This window comes from Notechis scutatus, chromosome 2 (genome assembly GCF_049901735.1).
Source record: "Notechis scutatus isolate UNSWTSFEM ecotype Mainland chromosome 2, rNotScu1.2, whole genome shotgun sequence".
Lineage (NCBI taxonomy): Eukaryota > Metazoa > Chordata > Lepidosauria > Squamata > Elapidae > Notechis > Notechis scutatus.
The window spans coordinates 265,722,710-265,748,485 of NC_142010.1; the positions used below are offsets into that span (position 1 = coordinate 265,722,710).

Below are 25,776 nucleotides of genomic sequence, written 5' to 3' on the forward strand. Positions count from 1 at the left end.
GGGCTCCCCTCGAAGCCAAAAACTCTGTTATCCACGAAGACTCCGTAAACCATCTTGGCAGCTAATATCTCCCCTTCCTTCCTTCCTTCCTTCCTTCCTTCCTTCCTTCCTTCCTTCCTTCCTTCCTTCCTTCCTTCCTTCCTTCCTTCCTTCCTTCCTTCCTCCCTTCTCCCTCCCCCCTTCCTCCCTCCCTCCCCTCTCCTTCCTCCCTCCTTCCTTCCTTCCTCCCTCCCTCTCTCTCTCCCTCCCTCCCTTCCTCAGGTCACCGAGATTCTCCAGCTCATGAGCAAATTTCAAGAAATGGGCTTCGAACTGAAAGACATTAAAGAAGCTTTGCTATTACACAACAACGACCAGGACAACGCCCTGGAAGATTTAATGACCCGAGCAGGTGCCAGCTGAAAGGCGGGAGTGGGCGGGGCAATCCCTCGCTGCTTCTGGCCACCAGTGGACACCCCCCCCTTCCCGCCATCGCCAGGCGGGTTTTCTCTGGTGCTGCGGGAAGGAGAATGCCACGAGGATCCTGCGTTCGAGATGCTGAATGCAGCTGAAAGAGCTGGCCCTTTGCCACGCCCTCCCTCCGGCCAGCTGTGCCCACCCACCCAAAAGAGAGTTCCACCGCTTTCTTCCATTAAAGTTTTAAGTGCCCTTCCCCCACATTTGTGTCTGGGCTGAGTTGTGCAGACAAGTGTCAGGCTAGGGTTTTTGGCCTCCCCAATCTCCTCTCCCCCCTTCCCCAGTCCCTTTGTACTGGACTCAGAGACGCGTCCCCCCGACTCTTGGACCGCCAACTACTACGCTCGACTTCCTTACAACCGCTTTCATTTTGTGTGCCTGCTCGTACCGCAGACTTTTTGAGAGACTTTTTTAAAAAAATCAGTTTGATAGAAGTGCAATGGAAAGAGTTTTACTCAAGGCGGGGAGGGCCGGAAGGAGGAACTTAGTATAAGCTTAGTGCAACACTGGTCCGCTAATGGCCGTTGCGCGCCCCAGAGAAACCGTATGGCTTTTTCTGGGGCGGCGGCCCTGGCTGCTCCTGTATTTCTGCCCGTTCACCCCCAACTCCCCCAAGATAATAAGCTGTGAAACCTTTTTGCCCCTTGCCTCTTCCGTCTCTCTCACCCAGGAGATTTTTTTGGGAACTGTCCCACCCGAGCTGATCGTTCGTCCTCCTATTTATAAGCCCCGTCCTTCTGGAGAGACAACGCGACGGTCAGTTTTTAATGTAAGCGTGTGAAAGTGGCGGGGTAGATTCGGTCTCTTGTCTCTTTCTCAAGCACTTTCTTTATAATATTCACCTCATTGGTTCCGTTGTTTTTTTTTTTTCCCCTTCCCTCACAGTTATAATTATTAATTTAGTCATAGGAATCAGCCTTTGGGTTTGGATAGCAAAAAAGTATTACGTTGTACATGTTTAAAGGGTTTAAAGTCATAAAATATATATATATATATAAAAGCAGTCTTGATCCTCGAAGTAATTTGCTAAGTATTTTGGCTCTGCAAGAAAGATAACTAATAAAATCTTACAACGTGGCTTGTAGTGTTCTCGGACTTTAGGAGAGATTAATCTCTTTTTTTTCTCTGTATGAAAATCCAGTTTTAGGATTTCCCCCATTAGCGTGCTGTCAATAACTAGCATTATTTGGAAACCACAGAGTCAGGGAGAGTATTCCACTTTCCTTCATCCTAAAATAAGGGATTACCAATACGGCACAGGAATCGATCTCATGACAGCTGTCTGTCTCTGTGATGACCCAGGGTGGGGTACAAAATAAGCACAATCACAAAAAACAGGTGAAGCCCCTTTTATTCCTTCACTTTGCTTCCAAGCTCCGAATATCCTTGACTGGAGACAAAAAAACTCCCCCACAAGCAGTTACAAGAAGGAGGAAATGCCACTTAAATTATAAAGAGTAAAAAACAACACAAACCAGGCAAGATGAGGGCTGGAGGAGTCCACAGATAACAGAATACACACTAGGAAGGACGGCAAACTCAGAGAGGAACAATAAACTAGAGATATTTCCACGCTTTGTTTCCAGCACTTGCCCATAAGCATGTCTGTCCTCTTATTCAGTTGTCGCAGCTGCAGCCCATGAAGAGGATCAAGGCTCTGTCCTCCCGAGTAGACCACACCTCTCCCTTATCCTCTCCTCCCTGCGTGCCCTAGGATGGAGAGATGGGCCTGGGTCCTCCTCTGACCGCCCAGCCGGCCTCTGCCCTTCCCCAGCCTCCTCCACAACCTCCGGAGCCACACTCCCACTCCCTGTCGGCTGTCAGCCTCCACCAGGGGCATGACAGTCTTTTTCCAAGAAGTGCCATCTGGGGCATCGTTCCTTGAGATTTTAAAGAGAGGAACCCTTCATATATACAAGTAGTCCTCTAATTATAACCCTAATGGAGCTTTCTAAGCTGTGTTGGAAAGTGCATCATTGATAGATCAGCTTTTAACAACTCTTCCATTATGGTCGTTATGTGAATCACTTTTATCTTTAAAGAAATCCAGAGTTCACAGTGGGCATATTTTACTGGAAACCAGAAGTAAACATCCGGTTCAATCAAAAACTCGTAAATTGTGGTTGCGTGATTATGGGATGCTGCCAATGGCTGGAAATATGCGGTTGCCAATAGCAACAGCACTTAAGATTTACATACCAGTCTGCTGTCTTTTATGAATACTCTGGGTACACATCATTACGTCAGCATATTGTCCCCCCCCCACAATCTGGGTCCTCATTTTACTGACCTCGGAAAGATGGAAGGCAGAGTCAACCCACCAAGCATCCCAATGTGCAGTCATGTGACCCAAGGGCCCTGGTGTCGGAACTTCAGAACCTGGTCACAAGTCAAGGACTGCCTGTAATTGTCAGACAATCACATTCTGTAAACCCCAAGACCACGTTTGTTTAAACCTGTTGAGCTTCTGGCTTTTATGTCCTCGACCCAACATTTGTAGAACTTGAATCTGAAAAAAACTCGTCAATCATTTCCTGGACTTGACCTTCCATTTCCTTCTCCGGGAGGGCAGCAAGGGGGGGTGACAGCAGGCATCATAAGGGCATTGTAGTCCTGAGTAACCATGAATCGGTCCTCTGGGATTAAACACCCCATGACACTTCATGTGCTGACCCAGGCTGAACAGAACCACGAAACAGACTCCTTTGTCCCGAAAAACCCCTTTTTATTTGGTTAATGTGAATTCCTGGCATTCGTATCCAGAAAAGTCCCGGCAATAATCTTTCCCAAGTTTAAGTGCAAGAACAGACCTTATCAATCCTTGAATAGTTGCCAGGCCGAGAGCTTTCCGGTTCTAACGCTGTAAAAGGAAACACTTGGCAAGGAGTCTCTGTGAGGCACAAACTCAGATAACCAAATCTTCACACTACTTAAACGAACTAATTGTCTCCTGCAAACACCCCTCCCCTTTTTGCTCCTATTTATTCCTTATGGGAGGGGCCATTCAGCATCCACTTGTGCCTTCTGAGTCGACCCCTGTTCCTTAGTTGTTCCCTTCTGACAGCTCTGTGCATCTGGAACAGGCTCCAGCTGTTCTTCCTCACTTATTTCCGACTCTGAAGGCATCTGATAAATGTTGGACGGCCCTGGCCCCATTTCTGCCTTCCCGACTCCAGGACTAGCCCAAGTTCCTCCCCAACCTTCTCACTGTCCGAGTCTGCCACCAGCTCTACTGGCAGCTGTTGGGCCACAACACTTCGCTAGGGTTGACTTCTCAGTTTTATTTAGGTTTTTAACCCTTCTTGGGCGGATCTGCACACTGCTTTAAAGCCTACGGGAATTTGCTGGCTCAGCAGTTAAATAAAACAAAATAAATGTATAATTGTAGGCAAGCTAGTTGAAATTCATTCATTTTAGATGGCCTGGCCGAAAGGTGGACTTGTGTGTGTGTGTGTGTGTGTGTGTGTGTGTGTAGAGCAAGGGAAAGAGTACACTGCCCTAAATTCAAACACAGTTGGACAGGGCAACCTTTGCATACATACATATTGTGTGTGTGTGTATAGAGAGAGGGAGAGAGCACACTGCCCTTTAGACAGACAGACGGGAACCTTTATATACAAGTGTGTGTGTGTAATAGCTTTTAAAGTAATGCTAAAAAAGCATTTAAAAACCCCTACAAATATAAAAATACAGCGGCAAAGAAAACACATAGAAAGTGCTTTTAAAAAAACAGAAACGAAAAGGATAATGCGGAGTCTGCAAGAGTCTACTCGGGGCTTGGGACCGTGGCAAAATTTGGAGCCGAGATCATTCACACCGATCCTAAAGCTGCAGACGGTTAAATGCATAATAAACCAGCCGAGATCTTGAAACGGCTTATAAAGACGAGAAATATGAAATGGCGTAAAAGCACCGATTCCTCCTCTTGGAACCCTGTGTAAAAAAAGGTCTTCCCGTGAAAAGAAAAACTACCAAATCCATGGCAAGCAAATCATGAATGAATTTTATTTACAGTGGCGTCAATATTTTCCCCGGCTTTGCCCTCTTCTAAAGGACCAGCTGTGCCGAGACGCCACATCACTCAGTTCCCTGATGCGAAGGTGTGTAGCTGGAGGGGACTTCTGGCGCCACCGCACATCGGCATAATTACGCTCTTCGCCCTGGTGAATTATTCTTGCAATCAAACCATTGAATTACATTTGGATCCGGGTACTTAATTTCGAGGGCATTGTCACGAAGGCAGCAAATTCCGAAGCAAAATTTCAGTATAAAACGACACGCATATATTCAAACTCATTCTAACTTAAAATTCATATAGCATTTGCCTCAATCAACATCCTTAAACCCCTTTAACCACCTTCACTTATTAAAGGTATTTAGTCACATTTTCTTTGGTATGGTAAGGCAAAAGTTTAAAAAGAAATTAGAGGTGCTCAGTTCATCTACTGGGTTTATATCTATTTTTATGCATTTCTGACACTTGCTAAAATAGTTAGCACCGTTTCCTCTTTTTGCAACCACTTTCTACTGTGGTTTTTTTTTTTTTAACCGTTGAGGAGCATGCGTGACCATTGCATTCTGGGCCCTAAAACATACATGTAGGCTCGAGGTCAAATAGGTAAGTTTCAGATCCTGTTTGGTGGGACTAGTCTGCAATCTCCATGACCAAATGGCACCTCACATTGGAATTACTCGGCGTAGTAGCAAGGATGGGCTACTGAACCGAAGTCAAAATAATGCCTGTCTAGACATCATCCTCGGTGGCCTCAGCGACTGGCTCCCAACTCTGGCTGAATCGTGCTCTCACTGTGACCACTAGCGCGTTCTACTTCTGCCCCCTAAATCTTCTATCTTAAAATCCCGAGAAGAATCAAGACAACCTATGGTGTATCTCATGACAATGATGCTTCAAGGCCCACCAGGTTGGAAGATAAACCGGCTCCGTTCCCTCTGCTCCACAGTTACTATTTCTTTCAATACTCTTTACTGCTGATCTTTGAAACTGCAGAGCCAGGGCCTGAAAGCATGTCGGGAGAATCTTCTACTACCTGCCGAATTCAAAAATCTTGTGTAGTTGCTGTTGTAACAACTGTAGAACTCATCGGTAGGGTTCAGGAAACCCGTCCAGCGAATGTCCACCCCGGTGCAAATATTTAGCGGAGCCAGTGTGAAGATTTCAGGTAGAAAGGTTGCCTTTATTCCACCTGCAGGCTTTCAAGTCATCCCTTCTCCACCTTTTGTCCCTCAAATTCCAAATGAGTAGGCCTTTAGTTTCGTGGTGGGTGTCTCAGTGGACTGACAGCAGCTAATGGGGCAGCTGAAGTATTAATGTAGAATTTTTGTTAAGTGGGGAAGTGGGATGATGCAGCCGCCTTTGTCCAAACACCGAAGTTTGCTCACAACTCAGACATTCCTCAGAGCCACCCAATGACAGCCAGGCAGGAAAATCTGGATGACTTGGGGAGGAGGTGATCTTCCCCTCCCCTCCTTTCTGTCAACAGATCCCGGAAGAGTTTGGGGCTTTGAAGAACCCAGGAAGGAGAGGAACCGAGTTCCCTTCAAATGTACTTTTTTCAGCTTCTTCCCAAAACATGCTAAGCATGACAACGGGATCTCTTTGGCACTTTGAGATGCTGTCCGTAGCCGGTCTGGCTCTCGCGCTTCCTTACTAGGTGGAGGAAACTGGTAGCAGCGGGGTGCCACTCGAGGGAGGAGCAAAGCAGAGCCGCAGCCGGCTTCGTGCACGGCGGATGCATTCGGCCTTCAGGCTCAGGATTTCGTCCAGCTTCATCAGACAGTCCTCAAATTCCTGGCAGAAAAAGGATTGGCAAGAAAGAAAGACCAGCGGGGTTGAAATGGGAGCAAGACTCACTTAACGAATGTCTCACTTAACAACAGATTATTTTGGGCTCAGTTGTGGCCGTAAGTCAAGGACTACCTGTATGCTGATATTCTGTGATTGAGATGTCCATTTTTATTGTTTCAGAAACAGTCCTCTTGGAGGCAAATAAATTTAATAAACAAATCAGTGAATCAAAGGCCCTCAGGGAGAAAAATGGCAGAGCTGCTCTTCGGAGCCTGTCGGAGAGGAGAGTTCGAGAGGTTTTGGCAGCCTTCCTCTTCTGGGTGTTGCGTTCAACGTGTGGAAGAAATTCCCTTGACAAACCCTTCTACCTGTTCTGTCTACGTCAGTGGTCCCCCACCTTTCCAGTGGGGGAGGGAAGAGGGGATGGTTCCACACAGGTGCCCAGGGAGGGTGCTTGCGCATGAAACTCCATTAGTTGGTGTGCAGGTCTTCTAGTCCAACCCCTTGCTCAGAAGGAAACCTTACACCATTTCAGACAAATGGTTGTCCAGTCTCTTCTTAAAAACCCCAGTGATGGAAAAGGAAGGAAGGAAGGAAGGAGAAGAAAGAAGAAAAGAATAGCAGAATAACAGAATAAGAGTTGGAAGGGACCTTGGAGGTCTTCTAGTCCAACCCCTTGCTTCAGGCAGGAAACCTTACACCATTTCAGACAAATGGTTGTCCAGTCTCTTCTTAAAAAACCCCAGTGATGGAAAAGGAAGGAAGGAAGGAAGGAAAGGAAGGAGGAAGGAAGGACCTTGGAAGGAAGGAAGGAAGGAAGACAAAGGAAGGAAGGAAGGAAAAAGGAAGGAAGGAAGGAAGGAGAATAACAGAATAAGAGTTGGAAGGGACCTTGGAGGTCTTCTAGTCTAACCCCTGCTTAGGCAGGAAACCCTATACCATTTCAGACAAATAGTTATCCAATCTCTTCTTAAAAACTTCCAGTGATGAAGCACCCACAGCTTCTGGAGGCAAGTAGTTCCACTGATAAATGGTCCTCACTGTTAGGAAATTCCTCCTTAGTTCTAGGTTGCTTTTCTCCTTGATTAAATTTCCACCCGTTACTTCTTGCCCAGTTGCTTCTTAAACAGCCCAGTTCCCAATGGGCCACAGCCCAGTCCTGGGGTCATGGCCTGGGGGTCAGGGACCCCTGGCCTAAGAGATAACATCGTGGGTCAGGAAGACCCACTGAGCGAAGCTTGGAGAGGCCTGGAAAACCCATTCAGAAGACTCACCAAATCTGACATCATGCCCATCAAGTTTTCCTCCCGAGAAGACAGGGCGGCCATTTCGTCCAGCTGCTCCTGATGGGTTTGAAGAACCAGCTGCCTGCTGGAGACAAGGAAAGAGAGCTCTCTGACCAAAAGGCCTTACGGGTGACTCCTCGACTCAACAACCGTTCATTTGGCGACCATCCGAAGTTACAACGGCAGTGAAAAAAGTGACATGATGGGTGTCAACCCTGAAGCTGACTTGACCGAAGCCATTTTGAGGCTTCAAGTGTTGCCCCACTGGAGCTGAGGGATAGGGAGGGGGGAATAGTGATAGCTGGGACTTTGTAGCCAAAACAAAATCATTTCTCTTGGGAACCAAGGTCATTCTCACACCTGGTAAGAGGCAGGAGTGGTGGTGTCACCAAGCAACCAGACGGAGCTGTGATTGGACCATGTGACTGACTGTTTTGAGAAATTGGAAAAACTTTTAATTAGGTGAAAACCACGAGAACCTTCAGTCGGTTTTCACCAGATCTCTCTATATAAAAGCAAAATACTGTACATCAAAGTCACAATAAAGTTATTCTATCTATCTATCTATCTATCTATCAATCATCCAACATCTATCTGTCTGTCTGTCTGTCTGTCTGTCTAACAATTATCTATCCATCCATTATCTGTCTATCCATCTATTATCCATCCATCCATCGATATATGTCTATCTATCCATTACCATATCTTATCTATCTGTCTGTCTGTCTGTCTATCTACCCACCTACCTACCTACCTATACCTACTTACCCACCTACCTCTCATCTGCCTGCCTATGTGTCTTATCATGTATAAATACCATCTATATCTATCTGTCTGTCTGTCTATCTACCTACCTACCTACCTACCTAATCTCTATATATCGTCTGTCTATCTATCCACCTATTATCATATCTATCCATCTATTATCTATCATCTATCTCTCTACTCACCTTCCCAGCACGTCCTTCTCCTTCAGGCCACCTTCAGCCAACTCCATCGGCCCGCAAGCCTTCCGCAAGTTCTTTGCGGTTTCAGCCACCGTCCCCTTGGATTCAGCCCTCGAGTCCTGCTCTGCGTCCTCACAGTTGTGCGTATCCTGGGCTTCTTCCTTCCTGCGGGCTTCTTCCAAACGCCGCAGCTCCATTGTCCAGGGGGGAAAATCCGAGCGTGACGGGGGGCTTCGTTCTGAGAGCTGCTCCTTCCCTGCATTCTCAGAACTGGGTAAAGCATTTGGAGTGGAAGGTATTCCTCCCCTATCGACAGGACTAACCGGAGCCAAAGGCTCAGGGGTCTCTTTCCCCCCCCAAACCCAGATGGTCTGAATAGCTCCACGAAACGGCAATCTTTGCCACTTCGAGATCGGAGTCGCGGAGGGTTGAATATTCGCTTGTTTGTAGGTCTCCGCCAAGCGAGGCCCTTTCCTCCGTGTGCCGAGGAAGGAGTTCGGCCACAGGACTTTCACCAGTGTAGCCACAGATACATTCACCAAAAGCCGATGTGGCTTCCAAGATGGCAGCTTCCCCCGGACAGCCACAAGACTGAGGAAGCCACTGGCATTTGGCCCCCGGAGAAAGACCCGGCTCGGTTTTTCTACCCCAGCAATTTATTTCGTAGACGCTGGACGCAGGGGCGGCGTGCCCGGCGTCTTCCTCCCAGCACCTGCTGGGCCCAAAGACGTCCTCTTCGTCAGTCCTCTTCTTCCCCTTGCTCTCTTCTGCTGGTCCCAAGTTCAGGAAGGATGCGGACAGAGGTGTCATCGCGTCATCAGCTGGGCCCATGGGAAAGTCTAAAGCTCCGCGAAAGCCTGTTCCTTTGGGGAGGAAAGATGGCAAGATGGCAGCGAGAGGCGGGCTTTGTGTTCTCTTCCTTGGCGGGGAGAAGTGTCCATCGGGGCAACCGGGAGACGGATCCGAGCATCTCGGTGGCTTCTGCTCCACGGGTGATTCTTGAGGATTTATCTTCTCACCTTCCTTCGAGCAATAAGGTTTCTCCGGGACACCCCTGTGCGGTGAGGAACCCACTGCCAATATTTCTCCTGAGCTCCAATCGCACAAACTTCTACCGCCTTCCTCGTAGCTACTGGACTCTTCCTCGCTTGGTAGCGCTCTTCTTCCCGTCTCAAACGCGTACCATTGACAAAATAGCTCCTGCTCGTCTTCTCCGTCCCGTTCTTGGAGCCCGAAATCTCTCCGATGGAGGAAAAAGGAGTTCTGGCTGCTTTGCTTTCGAGCTTCCCTCTCCACCTTCTTCCGACCGGGGCCGGGAGAGAAAGAGTCCTCGCTGAAGTCGCTGTCGTCCAGTTCCTCGAGCTGCATGGTTTCGTCCCGGCCCTGAGGGGACACGGAGTCAGGGCAAGGGGCCTCCGGCCTCACCTGGACCTCCTGGGACTTGTACCGAGCTAAAAACTTTTCCAAGGGCTGGTAGTTTAATTTCTGCTGGTGGAGAGGAGGCTGCTGGAACTGCCGGTGATAAAGCCGCAGGTGCTGCTCCCGGTCTTTCTGTTGGGAGGAAGCGCCCGTCCAGGCTGCCACGCACTGATCCGCAAAGGGTCTCCCGGGATCTTCCTCGTGATCTGAGCCATGATGGGAAAAATCAGCCCTGGAAACCAGTTGCTTCTGCACCGGATCGACTTTCGGACACGTCCCCCTCTGCCTGTCCTCCTGGCCACCTTCTCTCCTGGCCACCGAGTCCTTCCTGAAGCGACTTTTCTCAGACATTACCGCGGGTTCCTCCGCCAGCAACTTGGATGACGCCTCCGCCTTCGGGATCCCTCTTTCTGCGCCGGCGCAACTGGGCCACGGAGCTCCCAGAGGTTCTTTGCGCCCCTGTCCCTTCGGAGTGGAGGAGAAAGGAAGGTGGTGAGCTGGCTGAAACAGCAAAGGGGTCTTCGTCTTGGACAAGGGTGTCGGCATCAGAGGGTGATGCATCCCCAGCTTGACTTTTTTGGGAGAGCTTTTCCCTCCAACTTGGACGTAAGGAGAATTCTGGATACGCTTAGGAGACGTGTGTCCTGCTGCTCGGGGTCTGCTGGCAATAGGGGTGCAAGATTTCATCCCTCTCTTCAGCTCTTTTACCCTGACAATGAAAAAACCAGGAATTATATTATTTATTTGTATATCAAACCTTAAGTACCCATTTCCCTTAAAGAGGGGCTCAGGTCATCCTGAACGATTTCTAGGCAACTTTTCAAAGATGCTTGCTGTGGCCTGTCGGCCGCCGGCCCCTCCAGCAGCCGAATCAGAGGAGGAGGAGGAGGAGGAAGGGTGGGAGTCAGGGTCATCATCAGGGCAACCTGGGAGCTCTGAGGGGGAAGAGGGAATGGAGCTGGCAGAGAGAGAGAGAGAGAGAGAGAGGTGGAGCCTGAGCCGTCCGTCAGCCTTCAGTTGTCAACACCCCCAAGGTCTGGAGGTGGCTGATGAAGAAGAGGAGGAACAGCTGGGTCCAGTGCCAGACAAGTGGATGTGCAGCAGAGAGGAGAGCAGTGGAAATCTATGGGCTGGTCCTTGGGATGGAAGAGCCACTGCTGCTACGAAGCCCCACCCTACCTCTGGGAATAAAAGGCAGGGGGCGGAGATGAATAGGGGTGGCAGACAGCTATTCATCTCCCTGCTGGACGGACTTGTTAGCCTGCGTTGAGAGAGAAACGTTTTCCCGGGGCTGCTGGTGCTCCGAATAAAGGAATCTTTTGAGTTCACTTCAGAGGGTTTGTTGTCTTTGGGGAGCTGGGTCAGAACAGCCGCACTGACACAAGGTGAGATGCTGATAAAGAATAAAACCCAGTTCCCATTGAATGCAATCACAGCCCTTCAACCAGAATGAACAGCTGTCAGCAGGATGCCAACAAGTACGTAAGATTGTAGGCAAGGAAAGAAAAATTGGTAAGAGATTTATGGAGTAGCTCTAGGTTTTCCAAGTCTTTGAGATGTGTTTTAAGCCCTTTGAAGCGGATCAAATGAGGAAACAGACTCTACAAACATCCTGGAATCACAGCTTCCTTCCCTTTGTGGCCACCCATAAGACCTGGAGATCAGAGCCAGTAGCATTCTAAGTCAGATATCCCATTGGGCAATGGCAGAGAACAGCCCATTTGCAGTCCAGCCTGAGGGATTTGATCATTTAGACCAGTGATGGTGAACGTTTGGGGCATAGCGCATCAAAAATCCAGAAAACGCCTACTTTTATTCTGATGTATTATGGATAAAAGGGGCTCCTTCCCTCCCTTCGCTTCGCTTCCCTCCCCTTTTTTCTTTTCTCCCTTTCTGCTCTCCAATCCTTCCCTTCCTCTTTCTCTCCTATCCCCCTCCTTTCATTCCTCTCCATTCTTTCCTTCTTCCCTTTCTCCTCCTCTCCTGTTCTCCCTCTCTCTCCACTCCCCTTCCTTCCTTCCTTCCCTTCCTCTTTCTCTCCTATCCCCCCTCCTTTCTTCCCTCCCTCCTCTTATTCCTCTCCATTCTTTCCTTCTTCCCTTTTCCTCCTCTCCTGTTCTCCCTCCCTCCCTCTCTCCACTCTCCTTCCTTCCTTCCTTCCTTCCTTCCTTCCTTCCTTCCTTCCTTCCTTCCTTCCTTCCTTCCTTCCTTCCTTCCCTATCCAGACCCTGTAGAAGTCACACAAGAGGTCTCTGGAGTCTCCGAAAACTGTCAGCTTCCAGAGAGAGTCCGAAGGCCTGCTGTGTCACCAAAGATGCAAAAGGTGCCACCTGTGACTCCTGCAACACAGTCCCACCACGACTGACCTAGACTTTTCTCTGGTTTTAAGCCGGTTCTGCCACTTACCTGTCGGCATAGCGCAAGGTATTCAAGGTGTGCTCTGTGGCCACGTGGCTGGGTGACACGTTGGCAATCATGCACGTCTTGGAATTGCCAACAAAAGAGTCCTTCAGGACCTTGAGCGGGGAGAGAAGAGACAGGTAGACCTAGTTCAGGGGTCTTCCAACTTGACAGCCTTAAGACTTGTGGACTTCAACTCCCAGAATTCCTCCTCCTCCAGTCATGTTAGCTCAGGAATTCTGGGAATTGAAGTCCACATGTCTTAAACTTGCCCAAGTTGGAAGACCCTTGTCCTAGAGGTATGACCACAATAGAGCCCAACATTTCTGTTGCAAAGTGAGACATTTGTTACTAGGGGGTCTGATTTTATGACTTTTCTTGCTACCATTAAATGAATCACTGAAGTTGTGAAGTTAGTCACGTGGGAGAGAGAGAGAAGAATGTAGAATTGGGGGGAAGCCGAGTCAGACTCTAGTAGTACCTGGGTCAGTTTGCTTTGTCTGAAGGGAGTGTGAGCGTGTTCCTGATCGAGCGCACGGATGCATTCTTTCAGCTAGAGAGACAGAAGAGAAAAAACGTTATCACACAAGACCCTACCCATCGGCTGTGAGCGGGAGCCCCTTTCTCACAAAATCAGGTTGAACCTCACAGTTGAATTTCCCAGAGATAGAAAGAAGGGGGCATTGCAACGCGTGTCTCCTCCTCCAACGTTCTGCAAGAGCTCCGTCAAGGTATTTCCTTCCTACGTCCAAGGGGTTAGAGGGAAGAGAAACTCTGTCACTCAGGGTTCAATTGTGGGCTCCTTGGTGCTCTCTGAGCTGGGTGGTTTTTCTGGCAGACGTTTCATGATACAAGTAGGTGACATCATCAGTGCTAGAAGGGAGTGGGGTTTGTGGAGAGGAGGAGGAGGAGGAGGAGGAGGAGGAGGAGGAGGAGGAGGAGGAGGTCGATGACTCTTGGGTCCTTAGTGCTCTCTGAGCTTGGTATTTTCTTGAAGATGTTTTCTGACCCAACTAGGTGACATCCTCAGTGCTAGAAGGGAGTGGGGTTTGTGAAGAGGAGGGGGAGGAGGACTGTGGAATCCTTGGTGCTCTCTGTGGTTAGTGGTTTCCTGGCAGACATTTCATGACCCAACTAGGTAACATAATCAGTGTAGAAGGGAATGGGGGTTTGTGAAGAGGAGGGGGAGGAGGAGGATGGGAAGGACTGTGGGGCCCTGGGTGGACTCTGCCTTTGGTTATAGCTAGTTCTGTCAGTGATGGTGGGAGCATTCTTGGTGGTTTCTTGATTACACGCTACTTGTATATAAACAGAGAACTCGTCCTTCTTCTTTCTAGCACTGATGATGTTGCCTAGTTGGGTAATGAAACATCTGCAAGAAAACTATCAAGTTCAGAGAGCACCAAGGACCCTTTTGCTGCTATCAATTCAAACATAGTAAAAGCACTTCTTCTCTAAACAAATGGAGTTGGCGGTTTTCTTTCTTAGGTTTTGAATAGAGGCAGTCCTGACATTAGTGTTGTGGTTCGCCGGCAGCAGGTGCGGATGGCTGAGGTCTCGGAGAGTGAGGACTCGGATGAGGGGCCTGCGTGGGATGTAGGGATGGGGCCAGGACCATCAGGGAGTGGAGTGCTGCCTTTGGAGATGCTGGAGGCTGGCAGCAGCGATGAAGAGGCCCCCGAGGAGCCTGTGCCCAGTGCACGTGTGTGCGGGGCTGTTCGAAGGAAAGAGCAGCTGCAGCAGCACGGGCGACTCGGGAGTAAGACTGCAAGGTGATGGCCCCTCCCTGAGAAGATAAAAGCCAGCTGAGAAACCAGAGTTCTTTGCAGGAAGCAAAGAAGTTTTTGCACTCAAGCCTTGTGGATGTTCGGACTCTCTTAGTTTGTGTTTGGAGACTCTTTGTGTTTGAACTATTTCTTGGCAACTTTATCTGGTGTTCTTGGCAGCCTTGCACCACCTTGACAAGGCTCGTTCTTATCAGAGACAATTAGTTTGAAACAGCCTTTTAACCGGGAAGGAACGGAATTCATAAAGAATCATTAAAAGGTTTTTCTATTACCTCTGTTTCGTGTTTGTTTCCTTGGAACAAGGTTTGGGTCAGAACAATTAGCCAAGATCTGCTTTATCAGCCAACCCGGTCTACCATGGGGGCTGAGACTCAATATCAACCCACAGGAGCGACCAGGAAGAGTCCGGAACCCTGAAAGCAGCCCCTCCTTGGCCACACTGGGTTCAAGATGAAGAAGACCGGCTGGAGGAGGTGTAGCTGGAGGAGGAATCGGTCCAAGCCAGATGGTCACTAGGGTGTATGAAGCTGGAGGACCCTGAGGCGCATCCACCGGGGGGGTGACTTTGACCGGAGGGCATCAAGGATCATGGCCAAATCCTCCCGCCCAACCCTGACCAAGCAAATGCTTGAGCCACATGAAGTGCAGCCTTCAGAGGAACCTGGGTTTACTTACTGCTAGAAGACTCTGATTGATTTCTGCTCCTTCCATTTTTGTCTGCCGGTCCGAGTCTTTGGCATCAGCCGCCCTCTCGCTGCCAGCCAGGTCAATAAACGAGATTCTGAAAGGCAAGGTTCAGTGATTTCATGTTCATCTGCCCAATGAAGTTGTACTTTCTGCGGCCAGGTAGACTTTTATTCCTAAGCAGTGATTTGCTGAAGGATATTGAAGTACATCTCAGATCAACTTCAAAAAAAAATCACACCACTCTTGGATTCAATAGTTCAAGGAAGAGAACAATAACCCATCAAGACAGTAAAAGGCCCCGTGAATACTTCCAGCTCAGGAAAGAAAATCAGAAATGAAATGGGGGAAATTGCCTCCCACCCAAATGTTTGGGCCGTCTTCTAATGATCTATCATGATTATCTACCAGGTTATCTGAGGGACCGTCTCTTGCCGGTCCCATTTAACCGACCCACCACAGCGGGGAGGCAAGGAATGTTGTGGGTCCCATCCCTGAGGGAAGATACACCTGGTGGGACCCAGAAAAAGGGCCTTCTCCGTGGTGGCTCCCTCTCTGGAACATGATTCCCGCCAGAAATTAGACTGGCCCCCAATTACAGAAGGCGCTGAAGACCTGGTTCTGCCAGTGGGCCTGGGGAACCCAGAGCAGGATGGAGCCCATGAAATGGCTTTTTGCATGATGTGTTGTCACTGGGATGGAGGGCTATTATATTGTTTCATTAATTAATTATTTGATTATTTTCTTCTATTAGTTTTATTTTTTATATATGATGTTTTTGGATTCATGTATGCCGCTTTGAGTCGCCACATGCAAATAGGCAGCAATATCAATTTTCTAAATAAATAAAAATAAATGATGTAGAAACAAATGGTGTGATTCATTTAAAAAGCTCCTGCCCAGTAAACGACAAAGAATGTTCTTTCTGCGCCAACTCAGAAAGCTCAAACTGCCCAAGGAGCTTCTGATACAGTTCTGCAGAGGAATTATTGAGTCTATCATCTGCACCTCTGTAACTGGTTTGGTCTTGCAACCCAACAGGACAGACACGGACTTCAGAGTAATTAGGACTGCAGAAAAAATGATTACTACCAACCTGCCTTCCATGGAGGACCCGTATCCTGCACGAGTCAAAAAGAGGGCTGTGAAAATATTTACGGACTCCTCACATCCTGGTCATAAACTGTTTCAACTCCTTCCCTCAAAACGCTATGGAGCCCTGCACACCAGAACAACTAGACACAAGGAGAGTTTTTCCCTGAATGCCATCACTCTGCTAAAGAAATAATTCCCTCAACACTGTCCAACTATTTACAAAGTCTGCACTACTATTAATCTTCTCATCGCTCCTTATCGCCCATCCCCTCCCACTTGTGACTGTAGGACTGTAACTTTGTCGCTTGTATCCTTACGATTTATATTGACTGTTTCCTAGTATGATTTGATTGCTTATTGTACCCTATGACTATCATTAAGTGTTGGACCTGATGATTCTTGACTCTTGATGAATGTATCTTTTCTTTTAGGTACACTGAGAGTATTTGCACCAAAGACAAATTCCTTGTGTGTCCAACCACACTTGGCCAATAAAGAGTTCTGTTCTGTTCTGTTCTGTCCTATCCTGTCCTATCCTATTCTATTCCTATTTCTATTTTATCCTAAGCTGAGCTGAGCTGAGCTGATGCTGAGGTATTCTGAAGGAACTGGCAAGGATGCCCAGCCACCTTACACCTTTTAAGACAGCAGCAGGTTCAAGGAAAGCCTGCTATTTCCCCTTCTTCTGTGCTCACCTCCCAAAGACTCGGTGTGTGGGGTCTTTCATCTGAATCTGGATGATGGCATGGGACCGGGAAGAATCAGAGTTGACGCCAGTCGCTCCTGTGCTGCGCTCTTTCCCTCCTTTCAGAATAACCTGGGGGCGGAAGGGGTCGAAAGCAGGCAAATAGGAGGGTGGGGAAATTGCACAGTAACAACATTGCGGGGTTCTTCATGTTTTCTGAACTTGGCTGTTTCCTTGCAGACGTTTCATGACCCACTTAGGTAAAATGGAATAGAATGCTTTATTGGCCAAGTGCGATTGGACACGCAAGGAATTTGTCTTTGGTGCAGCAGCTTTCAGTGTGCACAAAAGCTATAAGGGATAAATCATGATCATAGCCGTCATAAAAATAGATAAAAGTGCAAGAATGGGATTTGCTCTTGGTTTATACAGAAGTGGCTTGCCCTGTCAGTGTGGGAAAGCCAAACAGAGGGCAAACTCTTCCCTTTTAGCATGGATGAAGTTACCTAATTTGGTAGTGTAACGTCTGCAAGAAAACAACCAAAGTTGTTTGAGAGAGAGCACCAAGGACCCCTCATGTCAACCCTGAGCTACAAATGTTCTCTTCTAGCACTAGCACTTAGCCATATACCGCTTTATAGTGCTTTGCAGCCCTCTCTAAGCAGTTTTCAGAGTCAGCCTCTTGCCCCCAACAATCTGGGTCCTCATTTTACCCACCTCAGAAGGATGGAAGGCTGAGTCAACCTTGAGCCTGGTGGGATTCGAACTGCCAAATTATAGGCAGCTGGCTGCAGAAGTAGTTTGGATGTCCTGCACTCTAACCACTGCGCCGCAGAGGCTCATTCTATTGGTTGGTTTCTCTTTCTTGCTCTTCCTCTTCGTCTCCCTCCCCCCCTCCCACTCCTCCCTCTCATCTTAATACTAGACCAACAATCAAGCAATAAAAAACAGCCTAATCAAGGAACCACCAAGAACCTTCCTACCAGTACCGACAGGGCAAGTCACCTGTATATAAGTAGAGAGCAAATTCCACTCTCTTCTAGCACGGTTGATGATACCTGTGTTTCCCTGAAAATAAGGCTGGGTCTTATATTAATTTTTGATTTAAAAGACACATTAGGGCTTATTTTCTGGTTTAGGCCAACATTTGGGGAAATATGGTACTAAATAAATGCGTCTGGCTTAACAATCTTAACTGGGGCTTATTTTGGGGGGTAGGGCTTATTATTACGAGCATCCTGAAAAATCACGCTAGGGCTTATTTTCTGGTTGAGTCTTATTTTCAGGGAAATACGGTATCCCTCCCACTTGTGACTCGCTTGTATCCTTACGATCTATATTGAATGTTTCCTAGTATGATTTGATGGCTTATTGTACCCTATGACTATCATTAAGTGTTGTACCTGATGATTCTTGACTCTTGACGAATGTCTCTTTTCTTTTATGCACACTGAGAGTATTTGCACCAAGACAAATTCCTTGTGTGTCCAATCACACTTGGCCAATAAAAGAATTCTATTCTATTTTATTCTATCCAGTATGGTAGTGAAATGACTGCAAAAAAACCAATCAAACTCAGAGGCTACCAAAGACCCTACACTGATCACTATTATGGGATAATGTCACAGTCAAGCATGAGGAAGATTGAGACATGGGTCTTCCAAGTCACAGCTTCCTCTTCAAACTTTCAGACCCCTTCCTCCCCACACCCCAGTGTGCCTCCAGAGCTTCCAAAATTCTCCAAATTTTCCCTTCTTGTCCTCATTGGTGACCTTCTTTCCCAAAATTTACCCGATAAGGTAGGAGGTGTGAGAACAGCAAGAGGCTGAAGACAAAAGTTTTCCATTACTATAAACACAAGAGGATAAATTGAATTCTACAGGGTCGAAAATTACCTCCAGGAGCAAGTTGACTGTGTTCACGTGGACTTCGCGCAGCCCAACTATTTGTACAACATGTTTACTATCTTCCCTTGCAAACAGCCTGCAGAGAAACCCTCAGAGATTAGTAAAGAAACTTGGAAAGAAGTGCGATAAATGGCTTTAAAAATAAACTTTGAAAAAGTATTGGTTACAATATATATGGAGAGCGTCAGCCATCCAGGTCCTGGTTGTCCCAAAAGTGCTTTTTCAAGAGGCAACTGGACTTTCTGTTGTTGTTTTTTTGAAGACGTTTCGCTTCTGATCCAAGAAGCTTCTTCAGTTCTGAATGAAGAATGTCCCTTCTTTCAGAACGGGTGAAGCTTCTTGGATGAGAAGTGAAACGTCTTCAAAGAAAAACCAGAAAATCCAGTTGCCTCCTGAAAAAGCACCTTTGGGACTACGGGTTACAATGATTTCCCATAAAATATGGTCTAGGCAGATTAAAATATTTCAGCTATTTGGAAATTATTCTGATGTGCCGTAAAGGAATAATCAGACAGCAGCAATACCAGTATAAAAAGATACAGCTAGTCCTTAACTTACATTCATTTAGTGACCATTGAAGTTTCAACTGTACTAAAAAAAAATGGCTTATGACCATTTTTCATTCTTATGACTTTTACAGCTTCTCCGTAACCACATGATCAAAATACCTCTTTCTTCCATTTAGCAGATCGTAAAGCTGCCCACAGTAGATCTCATAAAAGCTGATCCAGACATGGAGATCTTTCCTAGCCTGAGTTGTTTCCAGTTGCTTGAAGATCTCCTTAGCAGCCAAGGCGTAGAGGCCGGGGGTTTTATGAGTACCAAACATGGTGTATGTTTTCCCTGCCCCTGTTTGTCCGTATGCAAAGCAGGTGGCATTGCCTCTGCAACCAAGGAAAGGTTAAAAATAAGCATAATAAAGCTTTTGTTAACAGACTTTGGTATGTTCCATGCTGTCTAGGTATGCTCTATATTTATTTGAATAGCGCTATCTTCTTTTAACAACCCCATAATCCCTTGCGGGGTGGAGTCTGGGCCACTGAACAGAGCTGAGTGTTTACTGGCTGGATGCCCTTCCTGTCACCAATGTGGAGTTTTCTTCAGTAGATATTATTCTCAGTGTGACCAGAGAGAGAAAATACCTGCCTCTACCTAGGATCAAACTCATGGACTCTGGATTGTTGAGGCGAGAGCTGAAAAAGGGCAAACCCCTCCACCCCGCCAAAGCCCATGTCAACTAAAAAATACTTCTTTGGTCTTTTTAGTTGCCAGCAGAAAGGGAGGGGAGAAAGTAGTGCATTCCTCAAATGCTTCAGATAATTGCTAAGCAGCCGAAGCTGTTGGCACACATTATTCCTGGAGAGCCTGATTGATGACTCTTGGCAATGGATGTGTCCCATTGGAGAATGTACATCCGGGGGGTGGGGGAAGACCAGGGTCAAGGGGGAAATGAATGGTGTGTCTTAGCGTCGGCTGCAACCAGGATACGCCGACATGTTAACTCCTAATAAATCATTTTTTTTTAACTCTGAGAGATGCGGCTAGAGACTTGTGATTTGAACGGGGGTGGATTTGTCGGAGCCCTGTCACCCCCCCACACAAATATCTCAACTCCTGCAGTCTGCAAATGAAAAGTCAAAATAGTGTTCAAGCGAAGTGGAAATAAAGAGAGATCAGCTTCGGAAAGGGAACGGACAGGTGTCAGGCTGAGACGCTGAACTCACCCTTTCTTTTGAAGGTTGAGATGCAAATGGTCTCCAGAGGCTCTAGCCTTTACGGCAAGAGCAAAACTACATGACAAAAGCAGGCATGGCTCAACTCCTGAGCCACAAGTTGAGGGCAGTAGTTGGTTTGCCTCCCACAATCTCATCTGAAGGTTAAATTCACAGTATTGGTGCCGATGGCTTCCTCAGCTTCATACATTAAATTCACTCGAAATGAGAAATAATCCTTCTCTCTCGGGTCCGAGGATAAAAGGCAAGCTAGCCATGCTTCTCAAAGGCTGGGTTAGGCTAAAACCAGAATGTGGCTTCTTTGCTCTCGGTGTGGTGAGGCTTCTAGTTTAGGAGTTTTTGCAGGGCCACCAATGTAATATCCAGCTACAACTCTTTTAAAGGAGCCGCCTCTTTTGCTGGGAGGGCACAGCTGCAGGCGGGTGTGACAAGTGGGCCCAGTGGAAACACCTGCCGACAGCTGTGCCCTCTTAGCCAAAGAGGCGGCTCCTTTAAAGAGTTGCAGTACCCCAAATAGGGCACAAGCTTATTATATCACACTGTGTGGGGCAGCAAAGAGGAGACTAGACAACTGTCGTACTGAAGGAGGCCCATGGAGTCTTGAAAGCTCCATCCACATCACCTCCTTTGATTGTCTGCAGTGCTAGATCAGTCTTCCCAAAACTGATCCTCTTGCATACATGAAGACTTCAGTTCTCAAAATCACTCGAAAACTGAAGACTGATGAACTGAAGGGTTTGGAAGGCGTAAGAAAAAATGCCTTCAAATTCAAAAATGTCGCAAAGAAGAGGGAGTCCATTCATTTCCCAAAGCACCAGAAAGGAGGACAGGAAACCATGGATGGACACTAACCAAGGAGAGAAGCAACCTGGAATGGAGGAGAAACGTCTTAACCAGGGGTCGCCAAACTTGGCAACTTTCAGACTTGTGGGCTTCAACTCTCAGAATTCCTCAGCCAGCTATGCCTTAAAGTTGCCAAGTTTGGGGACCCCCTGTTTTTAACAGTGAGGACAATTAACCAGCGGAACAGCTTGCCTCCAGAAGTTGTGGATGCTCCAACACTGGGGGAAAGACTGGACAGCCACCTGTCTGAAATAGTATAGGTTCTCCTGCTTGAGCAGGGGGATGGACTAGAAGACCTCCAAGGTCCCTTCCAGCTCTATGCTGATTCTGATTCTGAAGACTGAAGGCCGAGACCGTTGAACGACGGGAATGAGGAAATATTCAACAAATATATAAATTATTCTACCCATTAAACACATGTTGAATCAGAGGATGGGCCGTCTTCAGGTACACATCTTGATTGGAACAGGACTCCCCAAAGACTTCGTCGAAGTAAAACACATGCTGCAAATAACAGAAAGGACATTTAGAGCAAGAAAAAAGAGTTTGATTCCTTTAGCTGGGCATAACGGCAGCGGACATAATCAAGGGACCTGGTCTCATGCCAAGTTATGAGGAGTTGGGGTGGTTCTGATAGGGAAAAGCCACATTAAACCCGCCGAGAAGCGGCACCATCAGCAACAGCACATAGAGAGACAGGTGGGGGGGAAAAATAACCTGTCTCATTCTATTTCAAGTAGAGGTGTCTAGGGAAGAAAGTAGTGGGTGTAGCTGTATAGAAATATGGGGGAAATTTAGATGGTCTTAAAAAGGCAGTAGTGTAGTCCGTTGAATTGAACAAAAGTTGAGCTATGCTAAGAATTGTAAAGAAAACTTTATCTCTCCCCGCCCCCATCTCCCCCTCCCTTCCTCTCTTCCCCTCCCCCTCCCCTTTCTTTTCCCCTCCCCTTCCTCTCTCCCTGCCCCTCTAGAATAGAATATTTACTTTATTGGCCAAGTGTGATTGGACACACAAGGAATTTGTCTTGATGCAAATACTCTCAGTATACCTAAAAGAAAAGATACATATTCTTCCCCCCTCTCTCTCCTCCCTCTCTCTTCCTCTTCCCCTCCCTCTCCCCCTCTCTCTTTCTCTCTCCCACTGCCCCTCTCCCTCTCCACTCTCTCTCTCCCCCATTCCTCCTCTCTTCTTTCACATACTCATTTACTCTCCTACCCCCACACCCCCACACCTGCAAGATGTACTGTGTGAGGTCAACTGCCTCTTTCTTCTCGTGGAGCAGAAGCGTCTCCTTGTCTTCCACCGTGAGGATGTTCACTTCTCCACGCCTCTCTTCTCGCAGACCAAGGGGCCGTTTTCGCACACACACGCGGATCTTGTCCGTTTCGGTCCACGGGGTCTCTTTCTCACCAGCGGTCGTTCTACAAAAGACAGGATTCCAAAGGGGCCGTCAATCATGTCTTACGTGCCAAAGGATATAATGCACCCATTTTTTTTGCATTTTAAACCTTGGGTTTAGAGTCTTCGGTATCCCCCTTTTATTTTAGGGTGGTAAATGCCATTTCCCATGGATTCTCTGTAGTGACTGTGAAAGGGATCAGGGTTCCTTAGCAGATGGCCATTGAGTTACGAGCCCAAAAGGGCCAACGCAGTCCTAGGCTGCATCAACAGAGGGAGAGCATCAAGAGATAAGAGCATATCGCTCTGAGCTGCACTAAGGAGGCCATACGTGGAAGAGTGGGTCAGTTCTGGCCACCACGATACAGAAAAGGTGCCGAGACTCTAGAAAGGAGGAAGAGAAAGAGCCACAAAGCTTATAAAGGGACTGGAGCCGAAACCGTACAATGAAGAGTTGTAGGAAGAGGATTCAGGGGAGAGTTAATACCGGTAGCAGCCTTCCACTACCGTGTTTCTCATATAATAAGGCCGGGTCTTGTTTTTTTTTTTTTTGAGCCCCGAAAAAATGGCTAGGCCGTCTTTTCAGGGGTGACTTAATTCCCCCCCCCTTGCATCTTAGGGCGGGCGGCGACGGCTTGGATGTTGACCTCGGCATTGGTGGGGCACTTCGTATCGGGGTCAATGCAGGCAGCACCATATCCGGGTGTGCAACAAAAGTACTTCCTAACAGCAAGCCCCCCACCATTCCCCCCATTTCGCATGTTTTAATATAGGCCTTAATTTGGGGGGAGGGGCTTCATTTCATTTCATGCCTATAAAACATGCTGGGACCTCCTACTGGTATTGTTGGAGAAACAGGGTACTTGAGGGGCTGTTTCTTGATGCGTTCTCCAAAGCACCTCAGGGCAGGACAAGAAAGGACGAGAGGAAAGTGATTAAAGAGCGATCCAACCTAGAATTAAGGAGAAATTTCCTGCCAGGGAGAACAATTGATCAGGGGATGGTTGTGGGTGCTCCATCACTGGAGGATTTATAAGAAGAGATTGGGTGGCTGTTTGTCTGAAGGGGTAGATGTTTATGGAGATTCTCGGTGTTCCAGGTCATAGATTGCCACAAAGGAGCCTTTTTTTCCCCCAAGAGGCAACTGGACTTTCTTGATATTCTCCGAAGACGTTTTGCATCCAAGAAGCTTCTTCAGTTCTGACTGGATGGATTTATACGCCTTGACTTATACTGATACCTACTGAGACTTATACTCAAGGGCCTTTCCCTTTCAAGGACCTTTGAGTATAAATAGGTATAACTATAAATCGAGGAGTATAAATCCTTCCCTTCCCCATCATCCAGTTAGAGCTGGAGAAGCTTCTGGGGTGAGAAGCGAAACGTCTTCAGAGAAGAAAACCCAGAAAGTCCAGTTGCCTCTTGAAAAAAAAAAAAAACTGAAATAATGCAGGGTCCTGCTTGAAGAGGGGGGACAGAGGACCCAAGGTCCCTTCCAACTCTTGTTATATGTGCAGGGCAACCACGCCCGTGGCACATCCGCCCCTGGTCTTTTCGCCCGCCAAGATTGGTACAGAATTAAGGTTTGATGTGTTGAATGATTGCATTCATTTGAGGACAGGCATTTCGACACCAGGTCGCCTGTCAAATTTTAAAGTCAATGTGGCCCCGAGCCTGTTTGCCCACCCCTGCTCTATGTTCTAGTATAGGACAAAATATTTGTCATTCCCCTGTTGGAATCTGATTCCGAGGGGGAGGTGGAACAGCTGACAGGGCGTGGGAGGGTGGCTCCGGAGGTCGTGGGGGAGGAAACTGGGAAGGGCACAGGCCGGCTGGGCACCCAGGCCCACCCCCTCTTCATCCTAGGGCACGCAGGGAGGAACGGAGAAGGGAGCAACGTGGGTTACAGCAGTGGTGGGATTCAAATTTTTTTTACTGCAGGTTCTGTGGGCGTGGCTTGGTGGGCGTGGTGTGGCTTCGTAGGTGTGGCTTTGTGGGCGTGGCAGGGGAAGGATACTGCAAAATCCCCGTTGTCTCCCCACCCCATTAACCTGCATTCCAGCTCCATTCTTCTACGAGGGCAACGAAAGAAGGGAGGCAGAGAATAGATGGGGATGGGGCCAGTTAGAGATGGTATTCCAAACTACTCAAAATTGCCACTACCGGATCTCCAGAACTAGTCAGAACCTGCAGAAGACCACCTCTGGGTTACGGGGGAGGAAAGGGCCCTGATTCCCTTCATTAGCTGCAGCTGGGAAAACAGGATTTAAAAAGGGCGTTTGCGCACAGCACCTTGCTGGAAGCAAAGCGTGCATTATCTTTGTCAAGTCTTATCTGGGTTCCGGCGTCCTCCCAACTGTGTGTGTTTTGTTATCTTTTGAGTTCTGCAATTCCTTATCCTGCCTTCTCGTTAATTGCTGCAACGTGGTTTGTGTTGGTTTTTATTTATAATCTATGTGTACTTTGGGTTCGGATGGAATTTCTTCCCTTTAAAAACTGTTCTTGGGAGAGTTTTTTTTCTCCAGCCAAGGATAACTGGACATTGAGGGCCAAGTTGGAGGAATTAAAGGGACTTTACCTACTTTTGTGACTTTGTTGCTTTTGTGCCACGCCCCTTTGGGTCATCACAACATTAGCCCTTTCTCCATGAACAGAAATGGCAAAGGAACTATCATTACCTGGTGTAAGAATGAGGCACTCCGTAATTGTAGCCTGAGATATGAGCTACTCTCTGCACAAAGGAAATGTCAGCATCTCCTAGAACATCATTAGATGAACCTGGAGTTGGAACCACCAGCTGGTCCTCTGTCCAGCTTGCAGGTGCTTTTAAGCAGTCCTTCCTGGGTCTTTTGTGGACCGAATCACGGCCAAACACCACAGCGGCTTCCTCTTTACCCTCATTGGAAGAATCGGGAGATAAAGCGCATGGCCCAGATTCCAACTCTTTTTGTTCATCTTTTCCCTCGGAATCAAAATGGAGTTGTCTCCGTGGGCCAGATCGGGTGAGCTGGGGTCGCAGGCGGCAGCGGGCACTTTTCTGGAAATCTTCCTGTTTTTTCCTGACCGCTTCCTCTTCGGCCTGCAGCATCTTGATGATTCGAATGAGCTGGAAGAGGCGCTTCCGGTCCTTCATGTTATGAACCCCAAGTTTGCTGTAATCCTTCATGGAGACCTTGGCAAGTTCGTCGATCTTCTGGAAGCCGAGGGCAGTAAAATGCGGGTAATATTTTTGGAGCTCCGCCTCACAGAGGCATTCGTACAGACAGGAGGCCATCTTCTTACTCACAGTCGCCTAAACTGTTAAGAAAAGAGTTTCAGGGAAACTTAAG

At 47.7% G+C, this 25,776-nt stretch overlaps 2 protein-coding genes across 2 annotated transcripts in view; one reads left to right on the forward strand and one right to left on the reverse strand.

Annotated features, from left to right (window-relative positions):
• Window positions 1-1,533, forward strand: part of UBAP1 (ubiquitin associated protein 1) — a 46,657-nt gene extending 45,124 nt beyond the window's left edge. Inside the window, exon 7 of the mRNA XM_087958759.1 lies at window positions 262-1,533. Coding sequence (XP_087814885.1) covers window positions 262-402 — 141 coding nt within the window. The 3' untranslated portion in view covers window positions 403-1,533. The remainder of the gene's footprint in view (window positions 1-261) is intronic.
• A 2,901-nt stretch (window positions 1,534-4,434) lies between these two features.
• KIF24 (kinesin family member 24) overlaps window positions 4,435-25,776 on the reverse strand; it is a 31,715-nt gene continuing 10,373 nt past the window's right edge. The window contains exons 2-14 of the mRNA XM_087953944.1: window positions 25,126-25,744; window positions 22,281-22,470; window positions 21,455-21,552; window positions 19,141-19,356; window positions 18,461-18,548; window positions 16,576-16,697; window positions 14,777-14,882; window positions 12,796-12,867; window positions 12,321-12,430; window positions 8,854-10,623; window positions 8,499-8,765; window positions 7,537-7,630; window positions 4,435-6,265 (exon numbers count right to left, since the gene is read on the reverse strand). Coding sequence (XP_087810070.1) covers window positions 6,125-6,265; window positions 7,537-7,630; window positions 8,499-8,765; window positions 8,854-10,623; window positions 12,321-12,430; window positions 12,796-12,867; window positions 14,777-14,882; window positions 16,576-16,697; window positions 18,461-18,548; window positions 19,141-19,356; window positions 21,455-21,552; window positions 22,281-22,470; window positions 25,126-25,721 — 3,870 coding nt within the window. The 5' untranslated portion in view covers window positions 25,722-25,744 and the 3' untranslated portion in view covers window positions 4,435-6,124. The remainder of the gene's footprint in view (window positions 6,266-7,536; window positions 7,631-8,498; window positions 8,766-8,853; window positions 10,624-12,320; window positions 12,431-12,795; window positions 12,868-14,776; window positions 14,883-16,575; window positions 16,698-18,460; window positions 18,549-19,140; window positions 19,357-21,454; window positions 21,553-22,280; window positions 22,471-25,125; window positions 25,745-25,776) is intronic.